Genomic DNA, 24,148 nt, shown 5'->3' on the forward strand with positions numbered 1-24,148 from the left:
TCTGTCACTCATCCCCTGTACCCACCCTATAAGGAATAACGACCTGCTATCAGTCCCTTTATTCTGCTCATCGTGGGGTGGCTCTAGGCCTGAGAACTGACGAGCTCATCACAGCGCTGCCCTCACATTGGGTGTAGGAATGGAGTCCGGCCGCATGGAGGGGGTGGCACAGCACTTCTGATGCTGTAGGGTTTCATTTCTCCCAGACTAACCCTGTCTGTTTCCCACTCCCCCCCTCCCAAGTTCTTCGCGGTGCCTATAAGCAGCTTTACTTCCCAGGCTTATGAAGATTAAAGTCATTTTCAGGCAAAGCCAGCAAGAACGTGGCTTTTGAAATGGAGAGAAAGGCCGAGCAGCCTCATGCGGTGGGGCTGAAACCAGAGGCAGGAGGGTATGGGCACTGTCCCTGTCCCCTTGCCTTGGGCCACCACTGGGCCACTGGGTAGCCCCCCAGCTCCATGCCCACTGCTGGGGAAACCCCCACCTCCAAGCACTGTCTTCCCTCTCTCTGCTCTTTGCCTCCACCCACTGCTCTGCATCTCCAGGAAGGCTCTTTGGTTCCTTTCACCTTCACAACAGCGGGCTGTGTGAAGGGGCTGGGTGGGATCCGTCAGCCTGGGGGCAGGGGGTTGGGTTGGAGATCTCCCCCGTGGTGTTGTGAGCTGCTGATCCCTGCCCCACTACGCTGCTGGCAGCCATCCCGGCTTGGCTCAGCATCCCCCTCATCTGGCTGTGGTGCCCGCTGTGGGCAGCAGGGCAGGGTGAGCCCTTGGGACCAGCTCTGACGTGTGCAGAGGCTGCAGGAGGCACCGGGATGTCTCTGGGCTCACACACCCTTTGCTTTCCCTTCCCTGCAGTTGGCCTTGCGGGGTCACCAACCCACAGCAAGGGTCACCCAGGGTCATCCCTCCCAGCTGCAGATGCTCTCTTCCTGCTGCCCACCTTGGAGCTCTCCAGGAAAGGACAGACCCCACTCTGGGACGTCTCTCCTGCATGCTCTCCCAATGCTGCGTGCCTTTGCTCGGGGCACCGACAGCCAAGCGGCACATGGTCTCCCCATGTGCCTGTTGACACGGCTCCGTGTGTCTGTCCCTGTGTATTTGTGTCACTGCTCGGGTGCCACCACGGCCCCCCCGTGCCTCCCTCACCCCCAGCTGCGGTGATTCCCACGCCTATACAGCTGCACCTATAGCAGGAGGTTCACTGCACAGGCTCTTTGCCATCCAGTGCCACTGACGTCAAGATATTTAGGTGTTATATACAGGGCATTGCCTGCTGGATGACCTCAACGTTCCCTATCTACCTTGCTTAGCATGGTGGGGCACCCACCACCACAGAGGGGATGGTTATGGCCATGGGACCCAGCATAGCTCGAAGCCCAAAGCCCAGTGCTGAGCTCTTTGGGGTCCCCAGTGCTTTCCCACTCAAATCACATTGTCACAGAATGGCCTGGGTTCCAACCCCCTGCTATGTGCAGGGTTGCCCAGGCTGCCCAGAGCCACATCCAGCCTGGCCTTGAATGCCTGCAGGGATGGGGCATCCACAGCCTCCTTGGGTAAAGCTTGCTGACATCCCCAACCTTGTCCCCATGGGTGTCCCTCAGTCCCTGCTGATGCTCCTGGCCTTGTCCCCACCGGTATCCCTCAGCATTCCTGGCCTCACTATTGGCACCACCCCAACGGCTGAGTGCCAAAGCCTTGTGCTGCTGTGACTGTGCCCGTCACACCAAGTGACAGCCGGCGGGGAAGTGTCAGCGTGACTTCACCCGGCAGAGGCTGCCTGCTTTATTTAGCAACGCTGCCTCGTTCCTCCCCCGGTGTGTCTCCAGCACACACACATCCTTCCAGGACATACTCAAGGCTGCACCTGATGAGCTCGAAGGCCTTTTCCAGCCTCAGGGATTCCATGCTTGCGCTCGGGGTCTTCAACATTGCAAGCCTTTGCTTTCCCCTGCAGGTTGGGTTGGGCTTACCTGGTGTCATCTATATGGTGCTGTAGCTCCAGGTGACACGTGGATTCAGTTCATCCCTGGGAGGGCTGCAGCAGGTCATGGGGTAGCGCAGGATTTGGGTACAGAGTGGGGTCGCACTTGGCCTTGGAGTTGGCTCATTTGGAAGAGCGACATCATAGAAACAGCACAGGTTCGGCGCAGGTGAGGCACTGGGGTCAGTTCTCCACTTACCTGGAAGGAAGAGCCGGGCTGACGTGTGTCACGCTGCCAGCAGATCTCATGGCAGAGGTATTCAAACCAGGTGCCAAAGCTGAGGAGCGATCCTCTTAGATCCCACCGGCTGCTGCTACGGGAGGACGTCTCGTCTCCCTCCCTCCTAATCCACGGAGATGTGTGATATAGAATAAGCTAATATAATAGGTCATGCGAGGATTTACATCTCATTACCGCAGGTTGGAGTCCTGAGAGGAAGGATGAGTCATTCCGACTGGAATAGATTTCGGGGAGAAGCGGTGGTGAAAAGCAAATGGAAAAGCAGAAGCCTTGGAGGGCATGGTTATAACCTGGACCTCCAGTGTCCCTCTGAGTGCCACCTCCATAAGGACACTGAGCTCAGGGACACAGTGGTGCTGCCGGCCCTCTCTGGAGGTGAGGCTTCCCTGTGCCTCGCAGAAGGCAATGCCCTTTGCTTGGCCTTTTACTTCGTCCCTACAAATGCCACCAACACCCCAGGCTGCCGGAGGCTGCAAAGGGCCATCTCACAGCTCTTGTCCCAGGGGTACATCCGTGTTCAAGCTGTCGAGCTCCCCGACCTCCATCCATCATCTCCCCCCCAAAAAGCACCGCGGAGCCTCCAGACAGCCGGGAATCGCGTGCTCGTTTTCACCTCACTGCTTTGTCCAAGCAGCTCAGCTCATCAAGAGCTGTTTCCTCTACGTTCCTCAGACAGGGAGGCTACGCAGCAGCTGACCCATCTAATCCAGCTGGAAAAATCGGTCCTGACTTCCAGTCTCTTGCTGTTAACCAACGCGGGCTGCAGGCGTGCTCCCAGCTCCGCATCCAGGTGCCGCACACCCAACCAGGTGAAACCCACAGGGCCGGATCCTGAGCAGCAGCCCTGCTTTCCCAAAGCAGTGAGCACAGCCCCAGAGAGACACAGGGGAGCAGAGGGTGGCACCCACAAAGACCCAGAGCACAGGGATGGCTGAACAGAATGCAACGAGATGATGGCATTTTCCTTTTAAGACCTGATGTTACCTTGGGCAAAGGGGGGAAGGGAAGCAACGGGCCACCTTCCCCAAACCACCCCCTCCCCTGTCCTCCCCCCCCAGCCCGGTCACTTTGTTCCATCACTCCACAGCTGTTCCATCATTTTAATCTGCAGAGATTGTCTTTAAATTTCCGAAATGAAATGATTTTCCTGCAAGCCGGGATTGGAGCCGGGGGTACGCCGTGTATTTTCACAGGAGGAGAAGAAAAGAGGGAGAAACGCACGCTAAAGCCAGGCTGGCCATCTGGATGGGAGGCGCGTGGAAATGCCGTTAATTGCGAGCTGCCCCCGGGGCTGCGGCCAAAGGGGAAGCAGCAGCAGGAGCCGGGTGGGAAGGGGAAGCGGGGCCGTGCAATGGGTGCCTACGCCTTCCTCAGCTCCGGGGTTGAGGCCGAGGGATGCCAGGGTCGCTTGTCCAAGGCAGCGCTTGCAGGGAGCGGTGGCAGCTTGCATTAGAATTAATTAACATCATTAACAGCGCGCTCCGGGGCGCGCCAGCTCTTGCAGTCTAGGAGCGAGCGACAACTCGAGGGGTGCTAAATCCGGGAGTGCTAAATCCGGTCCTTTTCCTTCAGGAAATAGAAAAAGGGGGGGGGGAAGGAAATAAGAAATAGAACAACGAGGAACATAACGGTCTCCCGTGGGTTTATTCCACCCGCGGCACCGGGGGGCACAGTGGGGCGGGGTGGGGGGGAGGCGGAAAGCGGGATATCAACCAGCGATCCCGACCCCCCTCCGGCTCCACGCGTCCCCCGCCGTGAAGTTACCCCCCCCCTCACCCCCAAACAACACCGGGGGGGGCGGGGCGGCTCCGCCTCTCACCGGGGGGGTCCGGGGGGGTCCGGGCCGGGCGGCGCCGCCCCGCCGCGCTCATACGGAGCTGTCCGCGCCGCGGTGCTGCAGCGCCCGCCGCCCCCAGCGACCCCCGGGCGGAGCGCCGGGCATCCCGGAGCGGAGAGCGGCCGGCGCTGAGCCCAGGCTGCCCGGTAAGGCGGGACTCGGGGCAGCCCGGTATCCCCTCGGTCTTACGGCGTTCCGGCAGCACAACTCGCGCGGCTCCCCGCTAACTCAGCTCCTTTTCTCCTCTCTCCAGGGTACCCACTTCCCCGAGCATCCCATCTCCCCGCTGCCTCCAATACCCGCGTCTCCTCCGTTCCCCGAGCATCCCATCTCCCCGCTGCCCCCGGTACCCACAGCTCTGGCTCCCTGAGCATCCCACCTCTCCGTTCCCCTCGATACCTGCATCTGTCCAGTTCCCCGAGCATCCCGTTTCTCTGCTAACCCTTCTACTCGCAGCTCCTTGTTCCTCGAGCATCCCACCTCCCCGTTACTCACATCTCCCCGTTCCCTGAGCATCCCATCTCTCTGCTACCCTCAGCACTCGCATCTCTCGATTCCCTGAGCATCCTATCTCCCCACTACCTCTGGTATCTGCATCTCCTGGTTCCCTGAACATCCCACTTCCCCGTTACCCACAGCTCCCAGTTCCCTGAGCATCCCATCTCTCCGCTACCCTCAACACCCGCATCACTCCAGTGCTCTGAGCATCCTCTCTCCCCCATCTCCAGTTCCTCGAGCATCTTACCCTCCCCAACGCCCCAACACCTGCATTTCCTCCATTCTCTGAACGTCCCATCTCCCCGCGGTACCCACATTTCTCAGCGCCCCACACCCCGCAGCCATGGCGTTCATGGTGAAGAGCATGGTTGGGGGGCAGCTGAAGAACCTGACGGGTGGCCTGGGTGGCGAGGAGAAGAGCGAGGGTGAGAAGTCCCCGGCGGAGGCTCAGGGCATGACCCGCGAGGAGTATGAGGAGTACCAGCGGCAGCTGGTGGAGGAGAAGTAAGTGCTGAGGGGGGGAAGGAGGGGGGTACGGGAGGGAATGAGGTCCCGGAGCTCTCTGTGCACAGAGGAAGACAATGGTGGGGGTGGCAGGGCCAGGACGCTGTTTAACGAACCTCTCCCCCCCCCCCCCCTTAATCCCTTAATCCGCTTCCTCAGGGATTTTTTTCTCCTTTCTGGCTGTGCAGTGGGGGGAAAAAACGGGAGGATGGGGAGGGGGGGTAGGAAACTGAGACTTCGTGGAGAAGATGGGGAGTACCTGGGTTGGGGTGGGGGTGATAAGGCCGTGGGGCACTTGTAACTGCTCTGCCTGGTTCACAGGATGGAGCGAGACGCCCAGTTTGCCCAGCGCAAGGCAGAGAGAGCCACGGTCAGGTCCCACTTCCGAGACAAGTATCGGCTCCCCAAGGTATGGCACATGGAAAAGGGGGGGACCAAAGGGAACCACCACCCAGGGGGGTTGTGAGCCTCAATTCCTAAAGCATAACTCTGTTCCCCTAAGCACCATTCCATCAGACCTTCCAGCCACCACTGAGCAGCACCAGCTCCACCATCCCAAAGAAGACCCCAACACGCACGCTTAGCCATGATTAGACTCCCCAGTTCCCCTCTTTTGACCCTAACCCCGTCTCATTGAGGGGCAGCCCCTTCTACTCCAGGCTGCCGTCCCCATAGCCGTGAGCAGCTCTTTCCCTACTGGATTAGCCAGCTAATAGAAAATTTGGCAAACGCTTCCTAGATGAATCCCAATTTTGGATCTTCCGCCCCACGAGCCATTCACTGGGAACAATTCAATCAGCGACAATTCAGCCTCTCTTGGAGCTGCCACAAACGTTCCCCCCTCCCCAAAACACACTCGGCATTCAATGAGAGCCTTCCTGCAGCTCTCGGTGGTGAATGCTGTGAATTGGAGCCGGGCTAATTTTAGTTTGGAAAGGTCAGCTCAGCCAAGTGATATTGTTCTTATTGCTGGAGATTCTTGGTCCAGCCTGGATGAACGCCCCGCTGCTCCTTGCACCCGCGTAACTGCCAGCAAACAACAGCTGGAGGATCTGCCTTTTGCTGCCAAAAGAGAAGAAAGGCAGAGAAAAAGATGGAGATTTCCTCCGGGGGAAGCGGGGACTTGCTGAGATCCGGCCCCTGATCCTTTTGCTGCTTCCTCGTGCTTGAGATGTCCCTTCCAATCTTCAGACAAGTTTCTTCTGCTCATTCCTGATCCTGCTTGGCAGTTGGTCTGCCTCTTGCAAGCTCTTCAGCGCAGAGCTGACCCCAATATGCTCGCTGGTGGGCGCAGTCGTTAGACATACGTGTAGCTTAATTGGGTGCCCAAACATCAGATGGGAGCTGGAAGGCAATTTAGAGCCTTGCTGGCTCAATCTGCTTTGCACATCTTCTTCCTTCATCTCTTCCTTTGCGGTGTGTGCTGAGTTCTGCTTGGCCACATCCCCCTCTGGGTCAGTGAGGGATGGAGCTCATGGGCGTCATCCCACCTGCATGCCAGTGACTGACCCTAAAGCCTTGGGTTGGCTGCCAAAGCCCACGTGGGCACTACAGTCTCAATGTTGGATGTAGTCTTGGTGCCCTCAGGATGTCCCACCACCCCTTGCCTTGACTTTCAGAACGAAACCGACGACAACCAGATCCAGCTGGTGGGAGGCGACGTGGAGCTGCCCAAGGAGCTGGCCAAGATGATCGAGCAGGACAACGAGGAGGAGGAAGAGAAGAACTCCGTCATCGGTCAGCTCAGCAACATCCAGAACCTGGACCTTGACTCCTTGAAGGACAAAGCCTCGGCCACGCTAGAGGACCTGAAGCAGTCAGCTGAGAAATGCTCTGTGATGTGACCCAACCAATGTGACACCCTCAGTCTCGCAGCCGTGGGGACCCACCGATGGTCCCGGGTCCTCCTTCTGAGCCATGTTAAGCCCTGACCCAGATGTCCCCGCTCCGTCCGTGCCGGTATCCCCGTGCGTGGTTTTGTTGTTGGGTCGCGGTCCAGTCTGAGGTTAGAGCAAAGGGATGGCTTGGCGTCCCTATCTCCCGGGGTGGGATCGGCTCCATGTGGGAGAAGGGGCAGAAGGTGACCCCATAAGGGAAAACGCTTCCTTCTCTGTTGTGATGTGGTCGTGTGCTGTGCTCAGTCGAGTGTTACACCTCCTATGCTGTCCCCGTGCCACGGCACCGTTATCGCCGCTGGAATAAATACCAGGAGATGTCTATGCATTCCTTTCTCCCACGGTGCTCCCTTTGATTCTATGGGCGACGGCGTTTCAGTGCTGGGTGGTGGAAGCATCACATTTAGAGCACCTCTGGGGGCTTTATGCTCAGTGTGCCCAAGCAGCATTGCTCCCCGGCCGCGGAGAATTGGACTAGATGACCTTCAAGGCTCCTTTCCAACTCAAAAGGTTCAATGATTCCAAGGGTGGGAGCCTCTTCTTTGGGAATACACAAGGAACCACTGTGCCATGATGGCTGGTGTGCTTCCCCCACGCACAGAGCCCAAAAGGAGTAACAGCTATAGCGTAGAACCAAATGAGCTGCTACTCAGGGATGGGGGATCTCAGTGCAATCTTTGGGTTTGTTTTTTTTTGTTTTGTTTTCCCTTTCTTTTTGTGTTATTTGAAGTCAATTAAAGCTCCCCGCAGGATGCTGCCGGAAGGACAATCGGATTAAGGGGATCATGCAGCGGCACCCCACGTCTCCCTTTCCCTGAGTCTAAGAGGCTTTAGAGGGGAGCATCTTAAAACACGTGAGGGGGAAAATCACACTGACCCACCTCCCCCAGTCCCTTTGGGGGGGAGGACAGCATCACCTCCACGGCTGCAAGCCTCAATGTCAAGGAGAGCTGGTACAATCTGACCCTAAACTGTCCCGACACCAACCCTGCGGACACAGCTCCAGATTGGGGCGCATCTCAGGCAGAGCGTGAAGGCATATGTGATCGTGTTCACTGGCTGCAAGGGCGGGAGGCTTGAAAGCTCTTTAAAGCCTCAGGATATAATCTCTGCTCAGAATAATGCGGCAAAAAAAAATATCCCATAAAAAGGTCTTTGCAAGAGGAGGTCACAGCCTGGGGCCCCGCTCTGCATGGTGGCTTTGGGTGACACCGCTGCCACCACACACATCTGGGATGGGACCACATCCAACCCCTTGGGCTCCCTAAAGGCACGTGGAGAAACCCCCCAACAAGTATTTATTCCAGATGATAAATTACATCCCCTGAAATACAGCAGATCTGGAGAACAGCCACCCCCCTGCTCCACAGTGGATGCGAGTGGCTGTGCTGGGGCCAGCCCCCAGGGATGAGGTTATTTGGTGCATCGTTGCCATCACAGAGCACAGAGCCTGCCAGCCCTGAGCACTGCAGCACACGCAGAGCCAGACCCTCCCCTGGGGTCTACAACAGCTCTTCCTTGCACCCGATTTCCACGGGTGGGCTGAGAACTGCCCAGACCTCACGACACCGATGAGGCACAACCGCTTTAGCATCAGGCACACAGAACAAGCAGCTTCCAACGTGCCGAAGCGCTGCCCCCCGCTCCCAGCAAAGCAAAACCCCGTGCCACAAACCACCAACGATCCGTGCCCTGCTTTTTGTTTTTCCCCCCCTTCCTTTCCCCATGGGTCGGGGTGAGCTGCAGGCTGTGCACGCAAGAGCCGCGTGCCTGCACGAAGCAGCAGCAGCCGCTGCCGCGCTGCCCAGCCAGTGGAGGGAATTGGAGTGGAATAACCTGCCCGCCGCGGGCACGCAGGCTGCTGCTGCAGCAGACGTTCCAGGCAGGGACTCCTCCTGACGGGAAAATGCAGTCACGCTCAGCCCAGCCGTCTCCTCGGCCATCTGCAGCACCACGGCGCCGGCAGCATCCCATTGGGTGTCACTGCAAGGTGCAGGCTGTGAGGGGAAGGAAGGACAGAGGGGACGGTCACCTGGCTGGGGTGGCTCTGCAGGCACAGAGCTCACAGAGAAAAGGATCTGGGGACTCACAGCTCCGGACGGAGTCTGCCAGAGCCTCTTTGCCCATGGATTGCGCCTCCCGCATCTGCACGGGCAGAGAAATCACCACCATCAGTCCCACAAAGTCACCACCATCAACCCCCAAACCCCAAATGTTGCCCTCAGTCCTACCTTGATCTGATCCTTCAGGTACTCTGCCCGGGCCATCAGGGTCTGGATCTGGTAGACAGACGCAGGGAGCCCCATCAGAGCGGTGTCCCCGTGGGGCTGGCGGGGTTGGGGCGGGTGCTGGGGCTCACCTCCGCATGCAGCAGTTCCCGTCTCCTCCCTGCTGGCTCTGCTGCAGGGTGCAGGCACAGGGTCACCAGGGCATAGCACTCATCCCCCTGACCTCCCCCCCCCCCCCAACGTCCCCACTCACCAGCCAGAAGCAGCAGCAGCTCGCCCAGGCTCTGCTGGTAGAGCTCCAGGGCTTCACCATCATCCTTGCCTTCCTCCTCCTGTAATAGATCCTGGCTATCACCAGCTCTGGAGTGACCAGGGTGGGCTCCGTCCCCACGAGCAGCAGGACCCCAGAATCCAGCACTCACCCTTGCCACAGCCACAGAGGCCATCTCCAGTGCAGCGCAGAGCCGCGGCTTGTCCTTGGCCATCTCTGCAAGGAGACAGATGGGGAACACCTTCAGCCTGCTGGGAAAGCCTGCAGGCAGATCCCCACCCCAGACACCAGCTTGGCCCCATGGAACACCTTTGAGGATCTCCCTGGCTGGGTTTCCCTGCTGCAGGAGGTTCTTGCTTTTGGAAGCTACCAGCGCCTTCAGCTCCTCCGCCCGTGAGATGTACTGCCCCACCTGTGGCAGTGGGGCCAGGTGAAGTATGGTGCCATGGGGGCACCCCACTGGATGGTCCCTCCCACCCCATTACTCACCTTTGCCCGGATGGCTTCTTTGCGACGAGCATCACTTTCATCTGGGGGCAAAGGGGGTCCAATGTCAGGGGTGGGGGCTGCAGCACATCCTGGGGGTGCCACAATCTCACACCCAACCACACGAGCTCCATCCCCTGCCCCTTTCTGTTGCTCCCCACTACCTCCCAGGAACGTGGTTACTCACAGTGCAGAGCAGGCACAAAGTACTCCAGAGCTTTGCAGTAGAGACTGAGTGCAGCAGACGCATCCCCCTCCTGATCCTTCTTCACCGCCTCCACCACCAGGTTGGTCTGGAGGTAATGGGGGCTCAGGACCAGGGCTTGGTCCCACCGCATCCCATCGCCACCCACCCACCACTCACCGCCTTGCAGAAGCTCTCAGGGCCGGGCACGTGCTCCATGTCCACAAAGGGATGGGCGAAGAACTCCTCGAAGGAGATGCGCTTGAAGGGGTCCCTCTCCAGGAGGCGCTGCAGGAGATCCCGGCACTCTGGGGACAGCGGGGGCCGGCTGGGCAGCTGGGCAGGGACAGCGGTGGCACCAGGGGGCACAACCCGGTGTCCCCACCCCACGCCATCTCAATGTTACCTCGATGGCTCGCTCACTGCGGATCTTCTCCTCCAGCTCAGCAAACGAGCGGGAAGCAAAGGGGGGTCGTCCAAAAAGTGCCTCTGCAAAGAGGAGAGCAGTGAGGGGGGCACCCCGTGGTCCTCTTGGTCCCACCAAGGGGATGTTAAGCCAAGGGTTTTGGGGTGGGGACCCCATGACTCTTCCCTCTGGCCTACAGTGAACAAACAGATGTCAGTATGGTGAATGCGACCATCATCAACACAGTGAACATCACCACGGCCAACATCATTGTGGCAGATGTTAACACAGCCAATGTCACCCAGCACCCACAGGGATGGACTGTACCCACACCAGGATGGGCCCTCCTACATCTGGTCTGTCCAGGTGCACGTGGTCTCCTATCCACAATGGGGTTGGTCCCCACCTTTTAGGACACTGGGGTGTTAGGGGCTTGTAGGGCGTATAGAGATGGGCGCACAGAAGAAGGACCCACCATAAAGGATGACGCCCACCGACCACAGGTCCACCCTGGCGTCGTACTGTTGGCGGCACACCATCTCAGGGGCCATGTAGAGTGGGGAGCCACGCAGCACGTGCTTCTCATCCCATGGTGACATGTACTGTGCAAAGCCAAAATCTATGGGGAAAGCATGGTCAGGGGTCACCCACCACCACCCCATAGCATCCCAGGGCCGGGGACCTGACCTGCCAGCTTTAGCTGGGGGTTTTCCGGGGTGCTGAGCAGGATGTTCTGTGGCTTGAGGTCCAGGTGGGAGATATTGTGGTCATGGAGGAACTTCAGGGCACAGGCTGGAAGGAGAAGCGGGGAGGTGGTTGCTGGCTCCAACACAAGAGTCCCAATGGTCCTCATCCCCCAAACCCACACGGCCCTCACCGAGCTGCTGCAGGAAGATACGTGCCACCTTCTCAGGCAAGATCCGCCGCGTCCGGATGAAGCGGGAGAGGTCCCCACCAGCACAGAACTCCATGATCAGGTAGATGTGGTCATTGTCCCACTGCAAGGCGACCCAGCTGGACTCACTGCATCATCCCAAGGGGCCACGAGCCAACCCGCAGCCCTATGGGAAGCTCCAATCCTACGGGATGCCCCAGCCCTACGGGAAGCTCCAGCCCTACGGGATCCTATGGGTCCTATGGGATCCCCCCAGCCCCACCTGGAAGTCCTTGAGCTCCACGATGTTCGGGTGCCGGATGGTCTTGAGGATCTCGATCTCAGTAAGCAGGTTCTCCACCGAGGCCCTGTTGAGGCTCCTCTTGCTCACACACTTCACAGCCACCACCTCGCGCGTGTTCCTCTGCCGAGGGACGAGCGGAGACCACCGTAGAGCAACCACGAACCTCCGAGATCCCCCCCCCTCCCCCTCGTGGGCTGTCCCGGTGAGCCCGCAGAGCTCCGTTCTCCCGCACCTTGCCGTACGCTTTGTACACCGTGGCGTAGGTGCCGGTTCCGAGGCGCTCGGTGAGCACGAAGCCATCCAGGCGCGGTGGGGCGCAGCCCCCCCCGGCCATGCCGCCCCACCGCCCGGTTCCGGCTCCGGCTCCGTCCGCAGCTCCTCCCCGGCAGGAAGGGGCGGGTTCCGCTGCCCACGGCTGCTTCCCAGCTGGGTAATGGGATAAGGGGCAGGATGGTGGCGATAAACGAGCCCGAGTTTACTTCTACCGCGTCGTTTTGCTGCCTTCCTTCTGCTCCGTGCGGTCGGAAGCCACCCCCTAACCCCCCTCCTCCCCCCCTTCAACACACACACGTGTAAAGCAAAACCCCACCTCCCCCTCTGCCAGCGATCCCTTCTCTTCCCCCTGCGCTGGATGCCCGTGGAACAGAGGCAAATCGACAGGCTGGGAATGATGAGCACAGATCCTTCCCCCATTCCCAAGCCCCCCCCGCCCGCTCCCACTTGTTCCCTCTTGCCCCATCAGCCAGGCTCTGGAGCACATCAAGAGGTCAAAATGCAGCATCGTGTTAAGTGTAGTAAACCAGAGGTACAATCTTCCGCTCGTCAAATTAACAACAACCTACATGCAAGTTACAAAATCCACCCCTCCCCTCCCCCCAACCCCCCCCTTACCCGAAAATAAACAAACCCAGCAGATGAAATCAAGTTGTTCATAGCACAGGCCAATAGAAAAGAGAAAGTAAGATGGAAATCTCACCTCCCTGCTACAGGCTGGGTGAGAGGAGGAAGAGACGAACTGCTCTGCGTGGCCCAGACAGAGAACAGGCATTTGCTCCCCCTCCTCTCCCCACATCCTTGAGCAAAGCAGGGAAACCAACCGTCACAAACCGAGGCCAGCTGAAGCTAAAGATGCAGATCTCTTCTCATTGGAGTCGGCATCACAGAGCTAACATGGTACCCACGAAAAGTGCATCGTTAGAAAAATGAAGGTTGGGGTTACGAGGGAAGGGGAAGCGAGGCAGAGGTGGCCTATGGGGGGGGCTAATTGCCCCGGAAAGCGCTGTGTGCAGCTGAGGAGGCCGCCCCGGCCGCTGCGTTCTGGAAGCTCCTGTTGGTGAGGATGCCCTGGGAAAACTCTTCCTGAGCCCTTTGGAAGCTGGCTCCTGTGCGTCGATACAGGGAGTGCACCTGGGGAACAGAGCAAGAGAAAAGACATCAGGCTGCAGGTGTAAGGGATGCACACGGAGCTTGCTGGCTACCTCCTCTGGACTGTTAATGGCACACCCTGCTGCACCATCTGCTCCTTCCCTTCCCAGAGCAGCCACTTGCTCAGCCATGAGTCTCAGCAGCTCAGCACTGACACAGAAAGCACCACCACCACCATTCTGGGGGTGCTCAGATCCCACCTTCAGGAAAACACTGATCCCCACAGCCCAACAGATGAGGAAGGTGGCAACCCCACATGCACACGGCACAGGGATTCTGCCAACAGCTCCAAGCCACTCACCTGCTTGAGGAGGAAGAGTGAGAGGACCACACAGAGCGTGAAGAACCCTGCCACCACCATCATGATGATGGCCACAGCCACGTTGCCATGCAGCTCCGACAGCGCCGCAATCCAGCCGCTGTAAGAGAGAATGGGGTAAGCGTGGCGTGTTATGGCTCTGCCCCCAGCTGCGCCCCACTTCCAGGCAGCAGGCGGGTGCTGTCAGATATCAAGTGACTCCAAACACCTCCAAATGTAGTGAGGCTGAGTTAAGAGAGGCTGGTATTGCTGAGAACTGGATGGCAGAGCCGGCGCCCAGAGCTACGTGTGATGGTGACAGCAGCTCCAAGAGGAAGGAATGAAGTGAAAGGCTGCAAAAATAAAGCTCCCCTGTGACAACTGGCAGCTCCTAAGACGACTCTGGGAGATCTCAGCACTTGGCTGTAGGTCAAAACACCCACATGATGCCTCGCTCAGAACATCCTCCTGTGGTGCTACAGGAAAGAATCTCTCCAGCTGAGCATGCAAACAGGCCACGAGCCACCAGGAGGCCGGGGACCCCAACAGGACTGTCTGGCTCGCTCCATGTGCTGTGCAACTCCTTGTGCATGAAAAGCAGAAATGCAACGCCATGCACTTGCAGCTAAAAATAAATCTGCTGTCTGGCTCGAGGAGACAGAGCTGAAAGTTCAACGCATGCTCTGCAACGCTGGACTAAAAATGGAGTGCCCCCCTCCCAGTCCCCCATGACTGAGGGGTGGGGGGGAGCAAGAGGACAGCTCTGCCCATGAGCTGTTCTGCAGGCAGCGGGCAAAAATAGAGAGCAGATTCACTGCACTCATCTCCTGAAGGCTCTCCCCAGGGGGAAAACCGCTGGCTGTTAACCTTTCTCTGCTCTTCACAAGCACTGCAGGAACGCGAGAATCTGATCTGCAACCAACGCAGCGAGGTGAAAAGAAATCCACTGCTTTCCTTGTGGTGGGGGGAGGGATCATTTGGGGACCTGCACTACTGTGCCAACAAGAAAGAGTGAGAGGTTCCTCGTCCCCATGCTACAGCCCCCAGAGAAGGAAAGAAGCCTTCCATACAGCCAGGGAAGGCTCTATTTAGTGACACAATCAATGTAACAAAGGGATGGGAAAAGAATTGCAGAGTAGGACTGGGAGATTCCACACACTTCTTTAAGGCCGTGGCAGCAGTAGAAGCGTGTGTGCCTTCACTGGGACTAAGAGAGGATGAGCAGAGGAGACAGACACACCAGCTGAGACCTGCCAACACTGCGTGCCAGGCGAGAGACACAGGAGAAGGAACAGACAGCTGTCAGCAAGAGAGCAGCACCGGGCCCCATAGCTTCTGACACCAGGGCAGGGCTGCACCAGCTTGTTCAGCTGAGCTTACCTGTTCCCCCAGCCAGGGATGCCGACAGCCTGGATGACGTAGATTGCTATTTGGCAGAAGAAGACGAAAAAGAAGACGAAGAAGCTGAAGGAGCTGTCAGACCTGCAGGAGAGACAGCAGCAGGAGTGAAACCTAAGGACATGGTTCCTGGACACATTCCCTCCTCTGAGAAGAGGGAACGTTTCCAGTGATGAACTTCTTGCTAAAGGAAAAGTGGTTGCAGAAGGAACTTGTGCAGTGACAAGACTTAAAATACATCCATATTGCAACACCACCACTGCCCAGGGGGAGATGGGGTGAAGACAGCTTCCAGCTTCCTTAATGGGCACAGCACACTCAACTAATCACTGCACCAAACAGTTTCCTTAATAAAAGGTAGGACCCTATGTTAGCCAGGCCTGGATTTCACAATAAAAAAGGATCGCTATAATCAAATTCCATCAGATATTACAATATATTTAGGCACAAGTGGGTTTGATCTGGTCAAAGAACGCAAAGAGCTGGAAAAATCCTGCAGGCAACATCGCATTGGAACAGATCAAACCAAAGCTCCTCCCACTACGAGCTCTATTCCCCATCAGAGTGGAAAATGGTACTTGCCTGAAAGCCTTGTAGATCGGTCGGTACCAGCAGAGAAAGGCACAAGGGGTGAATAAAACAAACCACAGGATTGAGAGACCAAAGTCTACTCCTTTTTCTGGCTGAATCGTGAAAGACGCCAAGCAAGCGAGCAGATTGAGGAGCAGAGTGACTGAATGCACTGGTCAGGATGGAAGAGAGAAGAAGCATCAGTCAACTCGCAGGAAGCTCAAACCTCTGCAAGCATCTCTCGCTGGACACATGAAGCTCTGCAGTAGTTCTTTTTTGCTATCTCATTTCCCGTCCTTCAGTGGAAGGAAAATAGGGCTCAAGCCAAGCACCTCATCCAACCTTGCTGCTTACAAACCATTCTTAAGTCTCTGTGGAGCATCACAACTGACAAACGCAGCTGAGGGTGTTTTGCACCTCATCTCCCAAGTGCACTACCTGCCATCTTTCTGAGCCTCACACTGTACAGTCTCTGTTAAACAACCACCAAACTTCTGCAACAAATGAGCTACTCCCAAGGCAAAAACCTCGACCTGCAGACCTTGATACATCTTCACAAACAAGACAGAGAGGCATTATTTTACCTGTACAGACAACACCCGCAGCGTTTAGTGCAGAGCAAAGTTCAGCACTTGATTCAGAATCTCCAGAGAAAGAATTTTTATGGCAGCTCAGGTGGTTACTCACGCATCCACAAGTAATAAAGCATCTTGCATATCCGCTGGTAGTCAGCTGGGATGTCTGCAGAAAAGTCTTGATAAAAGCACGGCTTGATTGGACAGTTCCTGGGAAGGGGAGGCCAGTTGTTCTGTCTCGCTGTGGAAGGGACAAAAGAGCAGTTCTTTGCTTGCTCTTCTCTGGTTGGAAGAGCCATTGGCATGCTTTCATTTGCAAGCTGCACTCATATCAACAGACTCATATCAACACCTGGGGGGAAGGTGCTTGAGTGGGGATGTGTTAACCCCACTGGCAGCAGCAACGTAGGGCAACCTAGAGTTGAAAGCTTTCCTCTGTGGGAGGCAGAGTTTCCATGTGATGGCCAAAGGACCATCACGAGCACTTGAGTCCAGGCTCAATCATTCAAGCTTAGGGGAAAATACTGTTTTGCTCTGGTTAAGATAGCATCGAGACTGATAAAAAGCCAGAGCTGGACTCATCTCAGAGCTCATTTCCTGCCCAGCCCTTCAGTAGACAGTTACGCTATAAGCCATGGAGGGACAGGTGCAGCCCCAGAGGGCTGCCACAGCCATGAAAAGCTAGAGACAGAGAGGCATTCCTTTGGACAGGTCAAAGCCATGCTGATAAACCAAGCAGCACAGGCGTCCCCAAGCATCACGTTGGCTGCAGACAAGGCAGGAAGCATTACTCACGATTAATGCTGGCTGCATTGTTCTGCAATTCCCTTTCCTTCTTCTCCAGCTCAGCTGCCTTCCTCTCTAGTTCTGCCTGCTGCTGAAGCAGCCCGGCCTGTGCTGCTGCAGCCACAGCCTAAAGAAGGCAGAAAAAAAGTAAGTCCTTCAGTCCTTCCCCACCCAAGACAGTGGCAATGCCAACTGCCAGCATATCAGATGCCAAACTGGAAGAGAAACACAAATTCAGTACCAAAGGAGGACAGTATGAAAACTGGGTGCCTGTGGAACATCCTGAGGCTGGCTTCCTGCCTTACATGCTGGAGGACTAGATTAAAACTGACGCAGGACTCAATCCAGGGGTTCCCTTCCTAACCTACTGGAAAATAGGGTGGGAGAAGTCCTCAAGAGGCTCCATTCCATCTCATTTCAGCAAAGCTATGCTTTCCTTACAGCTGCTTCCACTTTCCAGCTAGCTTTGTTGCTCTGAGTGCCATTCAATAACTCACCCACAAGGCACATGCCTGCCCTGGTAAGGCACATATACTTCCTCACCCTCTTATCAGTGCCTGTAAGACAGCAGATCCCCCTGCCTATTGGCTCCCACCAAAGTCTTGGCTCGATCTCTTTTCACTACATGTTGCTTTTCTGTTCTAACGTAGACTTTCCCAGATATAACTTCTGCAAGCTTCAGACCCACCCTTGCCTTTTCCATCCCTCAAAGATGGGGTGGCTCCCCAAGAGACCCTCTGACCTCACTGTGCACAGCTGAACAAAACCCAGTGGCATTATTCTGCCCCAGCAGAGCCATCCCCACATGTCTCTAACTCATAGAGGACCTCCTTGGCCCATACCTGTGGGGTGGGCTCCACAGATGTCTGCAGAACAGCAGGCTGTGAGTGGCCAGAGGGCTGCGTGGCTGGCGCCGTCCGTGCTGCATTTGTCTGAAAGCAAAGAGCAAGAAGGGAACAAAGTCACGCACTGCTTCTTTAAGCAAAGAGCAGCTCAGACTTCAGCACTGCTACAACAAACAGGAGGCAATTCTAGGCTCTCAAAAACGTGTCCCTTCCTTAACACCCCAGGGATGTGGCACCCAAAGCTTATGGGCATCGGGCAAAAGAGAAAGCAGGTGGGATTTTGAGCAGCTGTTTAAACCACAAGTATTATTTTTATCCCAGTTTCCTGCTCTCCTTCTCCCCATCTCAGCCATCAGGAAACAAGATCGAAGCTCTTGCAGTGATCCATCGATGATATCAAGTGTGGCAGCTCAGCTCCCAACGCAGAGACCAAATAAATATTGATGATGCCACAACACATCTTCCCCTTCACGCAGCTTGACTGGGAGAAACAGTTCCAGAGGAACACAGAGCTCCAGCAGGGAGTTTCAGTGCTTGCAGCCTGCCACGCACACAACCTCCCCAGGGAAATCAGCTGTGAATGCCTCCTTTTCTCATTTAAGCTGTACCTACCAAGGGACCCTTTAGGCTGTTGAAACCAACGCCAAGACACTCAGTGCAAACACACACACGTACCAGCTGGGAGCCCTCAGAGAAGGGGTTGAATTCATCCAAGCCACTTTGGCTCGCGTTCGTGAGCTGTGTCACCGAGGGGTCCTGAAAGAAGAGAGCAAAACCAAATGAGCATCAGGCGCGAGGCTCCACCAGCTCAAACACCACCCGCTCTGCCCACCTCCCAGCCCTCTGCTAAGTGGGAACAGGACCGTGATGTTCGCGGCCTGCTATGCCTTTAGTGTGGTGAAGACAGACACTGCCTCGCTGGGATGAGTTCTGAATCCAGAAGGCAGCATCCCTGCAGGCAGCCTGCCTGACTCAGCAGCCGGGTGAGCTGAGGACACCAGCTCAGAACATTTCTGGTCCTCCAGCTCTCCCAGCTGGAGGCAACTCACACGGTTCTGTGACAATGCTGTCCCTTGGGGCACACACAGAGATGTGCTCCTATGTAGCCAGAAAGCAGATCTGAAAAACTACAATGTTCTTATTTTCTCTTTTATTTGTATCCACGGCAGCTCCTACCTGAAAAGTGCCTCACTCTCTCCTCATCTGCAATGCACACAGTGTTTTATATACGCTGTTTTCTGCAAACAGATTACTTTTAATAGACAGATTTTGACCTCAGCAGCACTCCTATCATCAGTAATTAAGGAAGTGAGGCCCTTTGTGAGCTCAGAAATCCAACAGCCTGTCAATATGGGTGTAGCCAAAGAAAACTAAAAGCAGCCATTTCTTATTCCTCCTTCCGCCAGCAACTCACATCTCGAGCTCAGGCAATGCCGTGGTTAATGGGGCAAGAAGCATTTGATGCTGGGACTGAGCAGGAGTGAACAATTCTGGTGAGCAAAGGCCACGTGCTGTGGAAAAGTCCTTTGGTTCTTTTCAGTGCTGGGCTTTTCGTGCAGCCTCCTGCCAGGTGAGAGGTGCAGAGGGTGGTTAATGAGTAATGCTGCACCTCCCCTCGCTGCTGGGCACACCGCTTAGCACGTGATAGCTGCTCCGTGCCCAAGCTGTAGCTTCAGTTTAGGGCAGGCAAAGGCTCAGCCTGGCTGACATCCAGCAGGTGACTGCATGAAGAAAAGAAACCTTCATAAAAGCACAGGAATAAGAAAGGAAAAGCTGCACGCCATTGGAAGAGAATCAGTAAACTGGAAGAAAAGCAACTGGGAATGAGGAGATGCACTGGGACACCTAAGCACGTGTTTTTTTCTTCCCATCCCTTGTTTCCAGTGGGAAGGAAAGCCCTGCAGTTAATGTGACAGCGGCACTGCTGCCAGGAAGGCCAGGAGAACAGCACCATTCCCAGTAACATCAATGGGAAGAACACTACCACCTTGCTTAGCCAAAGCTCGATATTAAACGACCTCTCATCTTCCAGCACAGCTTTAACCTAAGCACCTGGCTGTCCTCCTTTAGGGAAAGCAACCACACTCTTCTCAGCTCTGGACGTCACACACTTTTCCTTCCTGATGAGTAATTGCTTGTTGGACTCCTGCAAAAATCCTCAGGCTGTTTCCTGGTTCAGAGCCCAGGGGAAGCCTGAACATCTGAAGGCGCTCACCCATTCCCAGCCGGGCTGAGTCTGCCTTAGGGACACACTGTCACTTATGGGACCGACCTACAGTGCCAGCAGATCCCCTGCTGCCCCTCTCACCACAGTCCATACAGACACACGGTGGCAGCTGTCATCATTTCAGGTTCCCAAGCATGGAAGAATTCCCTATTTAAAACAAACTGTCTTGATAGGAAAGTTAAAAGGAATCATTTGGAGCTAGAAGGGGCCATCTGCTGCAACTCCCACTCAATGACCAGGGACAGCCACAGCTCAGTGAGGTGCTCAGGTCCAGCCTGGCTCCTATCTGATAGGAATAACCCTGCCTTGACACAGAACTGCTACAGGTGTAGGTGCCTGCTGCAGTGCTTTGAGACAGCAGCTGGTGCTCAAGGTGTTCCTCTGCTTCTGTCCATTGCCACTGAATAAGGGAACATAAAGACTGAGCTCAAGGAGAGTGAGCTCACCTGGAACACCGCGGGGTGGCTGAAATAACATAACAGCTGCCTACAGAAGAACCCACTGCACCCGTGTGCAGCCCATGGAGCTATTCCTCACTTGCTCTCACGGCAGCCCAGAACACCCCAGCAGGAAGAGCTGCTATAGGGTGGCTATATGGCCATAGGGACCCATAGGGACCCATAGGGACCCATAGGGACCCATAGGGACCCATAGGGACCCATAGGGACCCCTGAGCCCGTTCCTGGCCGCACACACACCCACCCCAACCCACCCCTATGCCCGAGAGGTGCCCAAGCGCTGCTCCAGCTTCGTGCTGTGAGTCGGACAAACCCCAAACGGCGGCAGCACAGGCTCCCGCTGGGCCCTACTGACCCCAAGTTCCGGCCGTGCGCCCCCCAACCCTCCGCCGGTACTAACGGGGCGCTCTCAGCCCCTATAGCCCATCGTGAAGGCCGCGGCCCGGAGCGGGGCGGACCCCGGGCCCCAAATAGCGCCGGACCCCACGAGCGCGGCCCCGAGGGGCGCCGGACACCTCCGCGATGAGCACCCCCCCCGGTCCCGCCCCCCAGCTCTGATTGGCTGCGGCCGACGGGAACGGCGCCACCATTGGACGGCGCGGTTTCACTCAGCGCCACGTCCCGCCGGCCGAGAGGGGAGGGGAAGGGAGCGGAGCGAGGAGGGAAGCGAAGGGAGGGAAGGGGAGAGCGGGCCCGGAACGCACCTGGAAGGGGTTCACGTCCACCGGGTCGGCGAACGGGTTGGTGTCGAAACTAGACATGGGGGCACTGCCGGCCGAGCGCCGCCGCTCCGCTCCGCGCCGCCGCCCTCCACCGTTCCTCCACCGCTTCCGGGACCGCCAGCGCGCCTGCGCGGAGCGTCACGTGACCTTCGCGTGCCGCCGGCGCAGCGTGACGTCACGACGTCGCGGAAAAGGGGCGGGGCCTGTTGGGAGCGGCGGCGCGCGGCGGGGATCGAGGCGGGAGCGCACATGGCGGAACCGCGCGGTGAGTGGCGGCCGGGAACCGCGAGGGACGGACACGCGGGGCGGTATTGGCGGTATTGGCGGCACTGGCGGTATTGGCGGTATTGGCGGTATTGGCGGTGACGCTGGTCCCCCCGCCCCGCAGTGTTCCCGTTGCGCTGCCCGGTGAGGAACTACGCGTGGGGGCAGCACGGGCTGCGCAGCGCCGTGGCGCAGCTGGTGGCCAGCGCGGACCCCGCGGCGAGCATCGATCCCGAGCGGCCCTACGCCGAGGTGAGGCCGACCCTCCGTCCCTCCGTCCCGCCGTCCCCGCGGGGACTGAGCGCATTGCCGCTGTCCCGCAGCTCTGGATGGGCGCCCACCCCAGCGCTGACGCCGAGGTGTTGGACGGCCGGGACCCCCCGCGGGCGCTGGGCTCGTGGCTGGCCGAGCACCCCGCCTGCCTGGGCCACAAGGTGCTCGATGCCTTCGGCGGCCGCCTGCCCTTCCTGTTCAAGGTGCTGTCCGTCCGCACCGCGCTCTCCATCCAGGCTCACCCCAACAAGGTAAGCGGATCCCGGCTTGTATCCATGGTGACGCCGCCGTGTCGCACCCCGTGTCACACCCCGCCCCCCCCAGGAGCTGGCCGCCAAGCTGCACGCCCAGTTCCCCCAGCACTACCCCGATGCCAACCACAAACCCGAGATGGCCATCGCGCTCACTCCATTCGAGGGGCTGTGCGGCTTCCGGCCCGTGGAGGAGATCGCCGCCTTCCTGCGGGGTAAGCCCTGCTGGGTGGGGAGGAGGGATGCGTTGTACCCATCCCAATGGCCTCGCGGTGCCTCTGACCGGCCCCCACCGCAGACGTCCCCGAGCTGCGGGCGCTGGTGGGTGAGGTGGCAGCCGAGCAGCTGGAGCGCAGTGCCAGCCATGGTGCCAGCCACGATCCCCGCGGCGTCTCGGCCGCTCTGCGTGTCTGCTTCACCTGCCTGATGAAGAGCGAGAAGGAGACCTTCGGCCAGCAGCTCAGCCGGCTGGTGGAGAGGATTTCCCAGCAAGGTGAGCAATGTTCCCACCTGTAGGATGCTGGAACTCCAGTCTTTGGGGAGGATCCAGGCTCTGAGTTGGGTGGGCTCTCTCTAACCCCATCCACGTTCCTCTTGCAGCGGCCAAAGGGCAGGACACATCTGCAAGCAATGGGGACCTGCTGCTGCGCCTGCACGCTCAGTTCCCTGGGGACATCGGCTGCTTCTCGATCTACTTCCTCAACGTGGTGAGGCTGGAGCCTGGTGAGGCCATGTTCCTGGCTGCCAACGAGCCCCACGCCTACCTGCAGGGAGGTGAGCTCAGGGGTGGGCACACGGCACGGGGTCCGTCCCATTGCTGTGCAGTGACATCTCTTCCCCGCAGACTGTGTGGAGTGCATGGCGTGCTCTGACAACACGGTGCGTGCCGGCCTCACCCCCAAATTCATTGACGTGCTCACACTCTGTGAGATGCTCAACTACACGCCAGCACCCAGCAGCTCCAAGATCTTCCCGGCCATGCAGAGCCCTCTGGACCCCTCTGTCTTCATCTACGACCCACCTGTGCCTGACTTTACGCTGATGAAGATAGAGGTGAGCTGGGCAAGTTTTTAGGGTCCTCAGAGCTGCTCAGCTGATCTCATGTTGTCCCAGTGCTTTCTGAATGAGTTTTAGCTGTTGGGCACACCAGCTTCCCTACTTCCCAGTAGTGCTCCTTACTCATTACAGAGCTAGATTATCTTGGGTTAGAAGGACCTTAAAGACCATCTCAAACCAAACTGCTGCCCCTTCACTAGCCCACGGCTCTGAGCACCTCCAGGGATCCCGTCCACAATTTCTGTGGGCACCTTGATGTTTTCTAAACTTCTCAGTGTGGGTTTGCTGGAGGATGGTGACCAACCCCTCTCCATTCCATGTTCTTCCTGGAGCTCGCTCAGCTTCTTGAGCAGCTTTGGATGTAGGGATGGGGAGGAAGGAGTCTTGGGTCTGCAGAAAGGGGAAGGGGGATGAGTGCCTTTAATCCCAAAGAGAAGGAAAGCTGCAGGAGATCCACACCGTTCTGTTGCAGATTCCCTCCTCGATCAAGCTCTACCTCATCTCTGCACTGGACTGTGCCAGTATCCTGCTGGTGATCCAAGGTACGGCCGTGGGCACCTCGACAGCTGCCACATCTGAAATGACCCTGCGCCGGGGCTCCGTGATCTTCATCTCCGCCAACGAGAGCATCTCCCTGCATCTGACTCCATCCGAGGGGATGCTGCTCTTCAGAGCCTGCTGCCTGCTCTGAGCAGGATCTCCAGCCATCCTCACACTCCAGGGTAGATAGAAACCAAAGTAGGCTTGGTCAGTAGCTCAGAAGTCACCCTAAAAGTGAAACTCAAAGCAACCCGCATCCAGTTTCCAGAAGAAGCAACTCACACTCCTCTGCTTTCTGAACCAGCTCTTTGGGGCTGAGGCACTCGTGTCCCCATCGTGTCACAGCCTCTAGGGCCAGTCCTTACCAGTGCTGCTAACACCATGTGACAACTATTTATGTTTTGTTTGGTGTTCTGGGTTTGTTGGGTTCTTCTAGGAACCGCTGCTTACGCCTGTGAATGTGATGCTGGGGCTGCTACCGGGAGGAAAGAGGTTTGGGATCAGCTGGGTTCTCCCCTTGTCCACCTGCCAATGGAGTGGCTTCATGGGGCAGTGGGGTCTGAAGGTCTTCAGGTGATCGGTGCTATGAATAAAGTGGTGACTCTGTCCTCAGCCTTGTGTATGGAGCTGGAGGAGGCAGCACATCCACTGCTGGCTCCCCCAGCCCCAAATGGGGGCTCAAAGGGGAACGTGGCGGTGAGGGAGGTGGCAGGGCTGATGGTGAACACCAGCACCCATGGGGAAACAGG

General features: G+C 57.3%; 4 protein-coding genes across 5 annotated transcripts; 2 read left to right on the top strand and 2 right to left on the bottom strand.

The window, feature by feature from the left end:
• The first annotated feature begins 4,067 nt into the window (after window positions 1-4,067).
• On the top strand, window positions 4,068-7,286 carry CPLX3 (complexin 3). The gene is made up of 4 exons (XM_072345569.1): window positions 4,068-4,207; window positions 4,315-5,063; window positions 5,385-5,472; window positions 6,683-7,286. Exons 2-4 carry the CDS (start codon window positions 4,903-4,905, stop codon window positions 6,905-6,907), a joined length of 474 nt encoding a protein of 157 aa, XP_072201670.1. The 5' UTR covers window positions 4,068-4,207; window positions 4,315-4,902; the 3' UTR covers window positions 6,908-7,286.
• Window positions 7,287-8,235: 949 nt separating this feature from the next.
• Window positions 8,236-12,152, bottom strand: ULK3 (unc-51 like kinase 3). Of its 2 annotated transcripts, none has more exons than XR_011904844.1 (16): window positions 11,944-12,152; window positions 11,691-11,831; window positions 11,411-11,531; window positions 11,221-11,325; window positions 11,009-11,152; window positions 10,534-10,616; window positions 10,308-10,463; window positions 10,131-10,236; window positions 9,947-9,987; window positions 9,767-9,869; window positions 9,609-9,673; window positions 9,440-9,534; window positions 9,318-9,358; window positions 9,190-9,237; window positions 9,049-9,103; window positions 8,236-8,955 (listed from the first exon to the last, which is right to left on the bottom strand). XR_011904844.1 is itself a non-coding variant. In XM_072345462.1 (16 exons), the coding sequence occupies exons 1-16, from the start codon at window positions 12,043-12,045 to the stop codon at window positions 8,939-8,941; spliced, it is 1,407 nt and encodes a 468-aa protein (XP_072201563.1). In that variant the 5' UTR covers window positions 12,046-12,150; the 3' UTR covers window positions 8,236-8,938. The 2 variants fall into 2 exon arrangements, 1 of the variants encoding a protein (XP_072201563.1); XM_072345462.1 differs by having other exon boundaries at window positions 9,440-9,518; window positions 11,944-12,150.
• A 474-nt stretch (window positions 12,153-12,626) lies between these two features.
• On the bottom strand, window positions 12,627-21,157 carry SCAMP2 (secretory carrier membrane protein 2). Its single transcript, XM_072345593.1, has 9 exons — window positions 20,998-21,157; window positions 18,284-18,364; window positions 17,606-17,695; window positions 16,773-16,890; window positions 16,090-16,218; window positions 15,415-15,574; window positions 14,815-14,916; window positions 13,438-13,555; window positions 12,627-13,118 (listed from the first exon to the last, which is right to left on the bottom strand). Exons 1-9 carry the CDS (start codon window positions 21,052-21,054, stop codon window positions 12,972-12,974), a joined length of 1,002 nt encoding a protein of 333 aa, XP_072201694.1. The 5' UTR covers window positions 21,055-21,157; the 3' UTR covers window positions 12,627-12,971.
• Window position 21,158: 1 nt separating this feature from the next.
• Window positions 21,159-24,010, top strand: MPI (mannose phosphate isomerase). Its single transcript, XM_072345594.1, has 8 exons — window positions 21,159-21,280; window positions 21,404-21,531; window positions 21,603-21,803; window positions 21,877-22,018; window positions 22,102-22,296; window positions 22,404-22,577; window positions 22,648-22,856; window positions 23,332-24,010. Exons 1-8 carry the CDS (start codon window positions 21,265-21,267, stop codon window positions 23,548-23,550), a joined length of 1,284 nt encoding a protein of 427 aa, XP_072201695.1. The 5' UTR covers window positions 21,159-21,264; the 3' UTR covers window positions 23,551-24,010.
• Window positions 24,011-24,148: the final 138 nt, after the last annotated feature.

The sequence above is a fragment of the Excalfactoria chinensis genome, chromosome 10 (assembly GCF_039878825.1).
Source record: "Excalfactoria chinensis isolate bCotChi1 chromosome 10, bCotChi1.hap2, whole genome shotgun sequence".
Taxonomy (NCBI): domain Eukaryota; kingdom Metazoa; phylum Chordata; class Aves; order Galliformes; family Phasianidae; genus Excalfactoria; species Excalfactoria chinensis.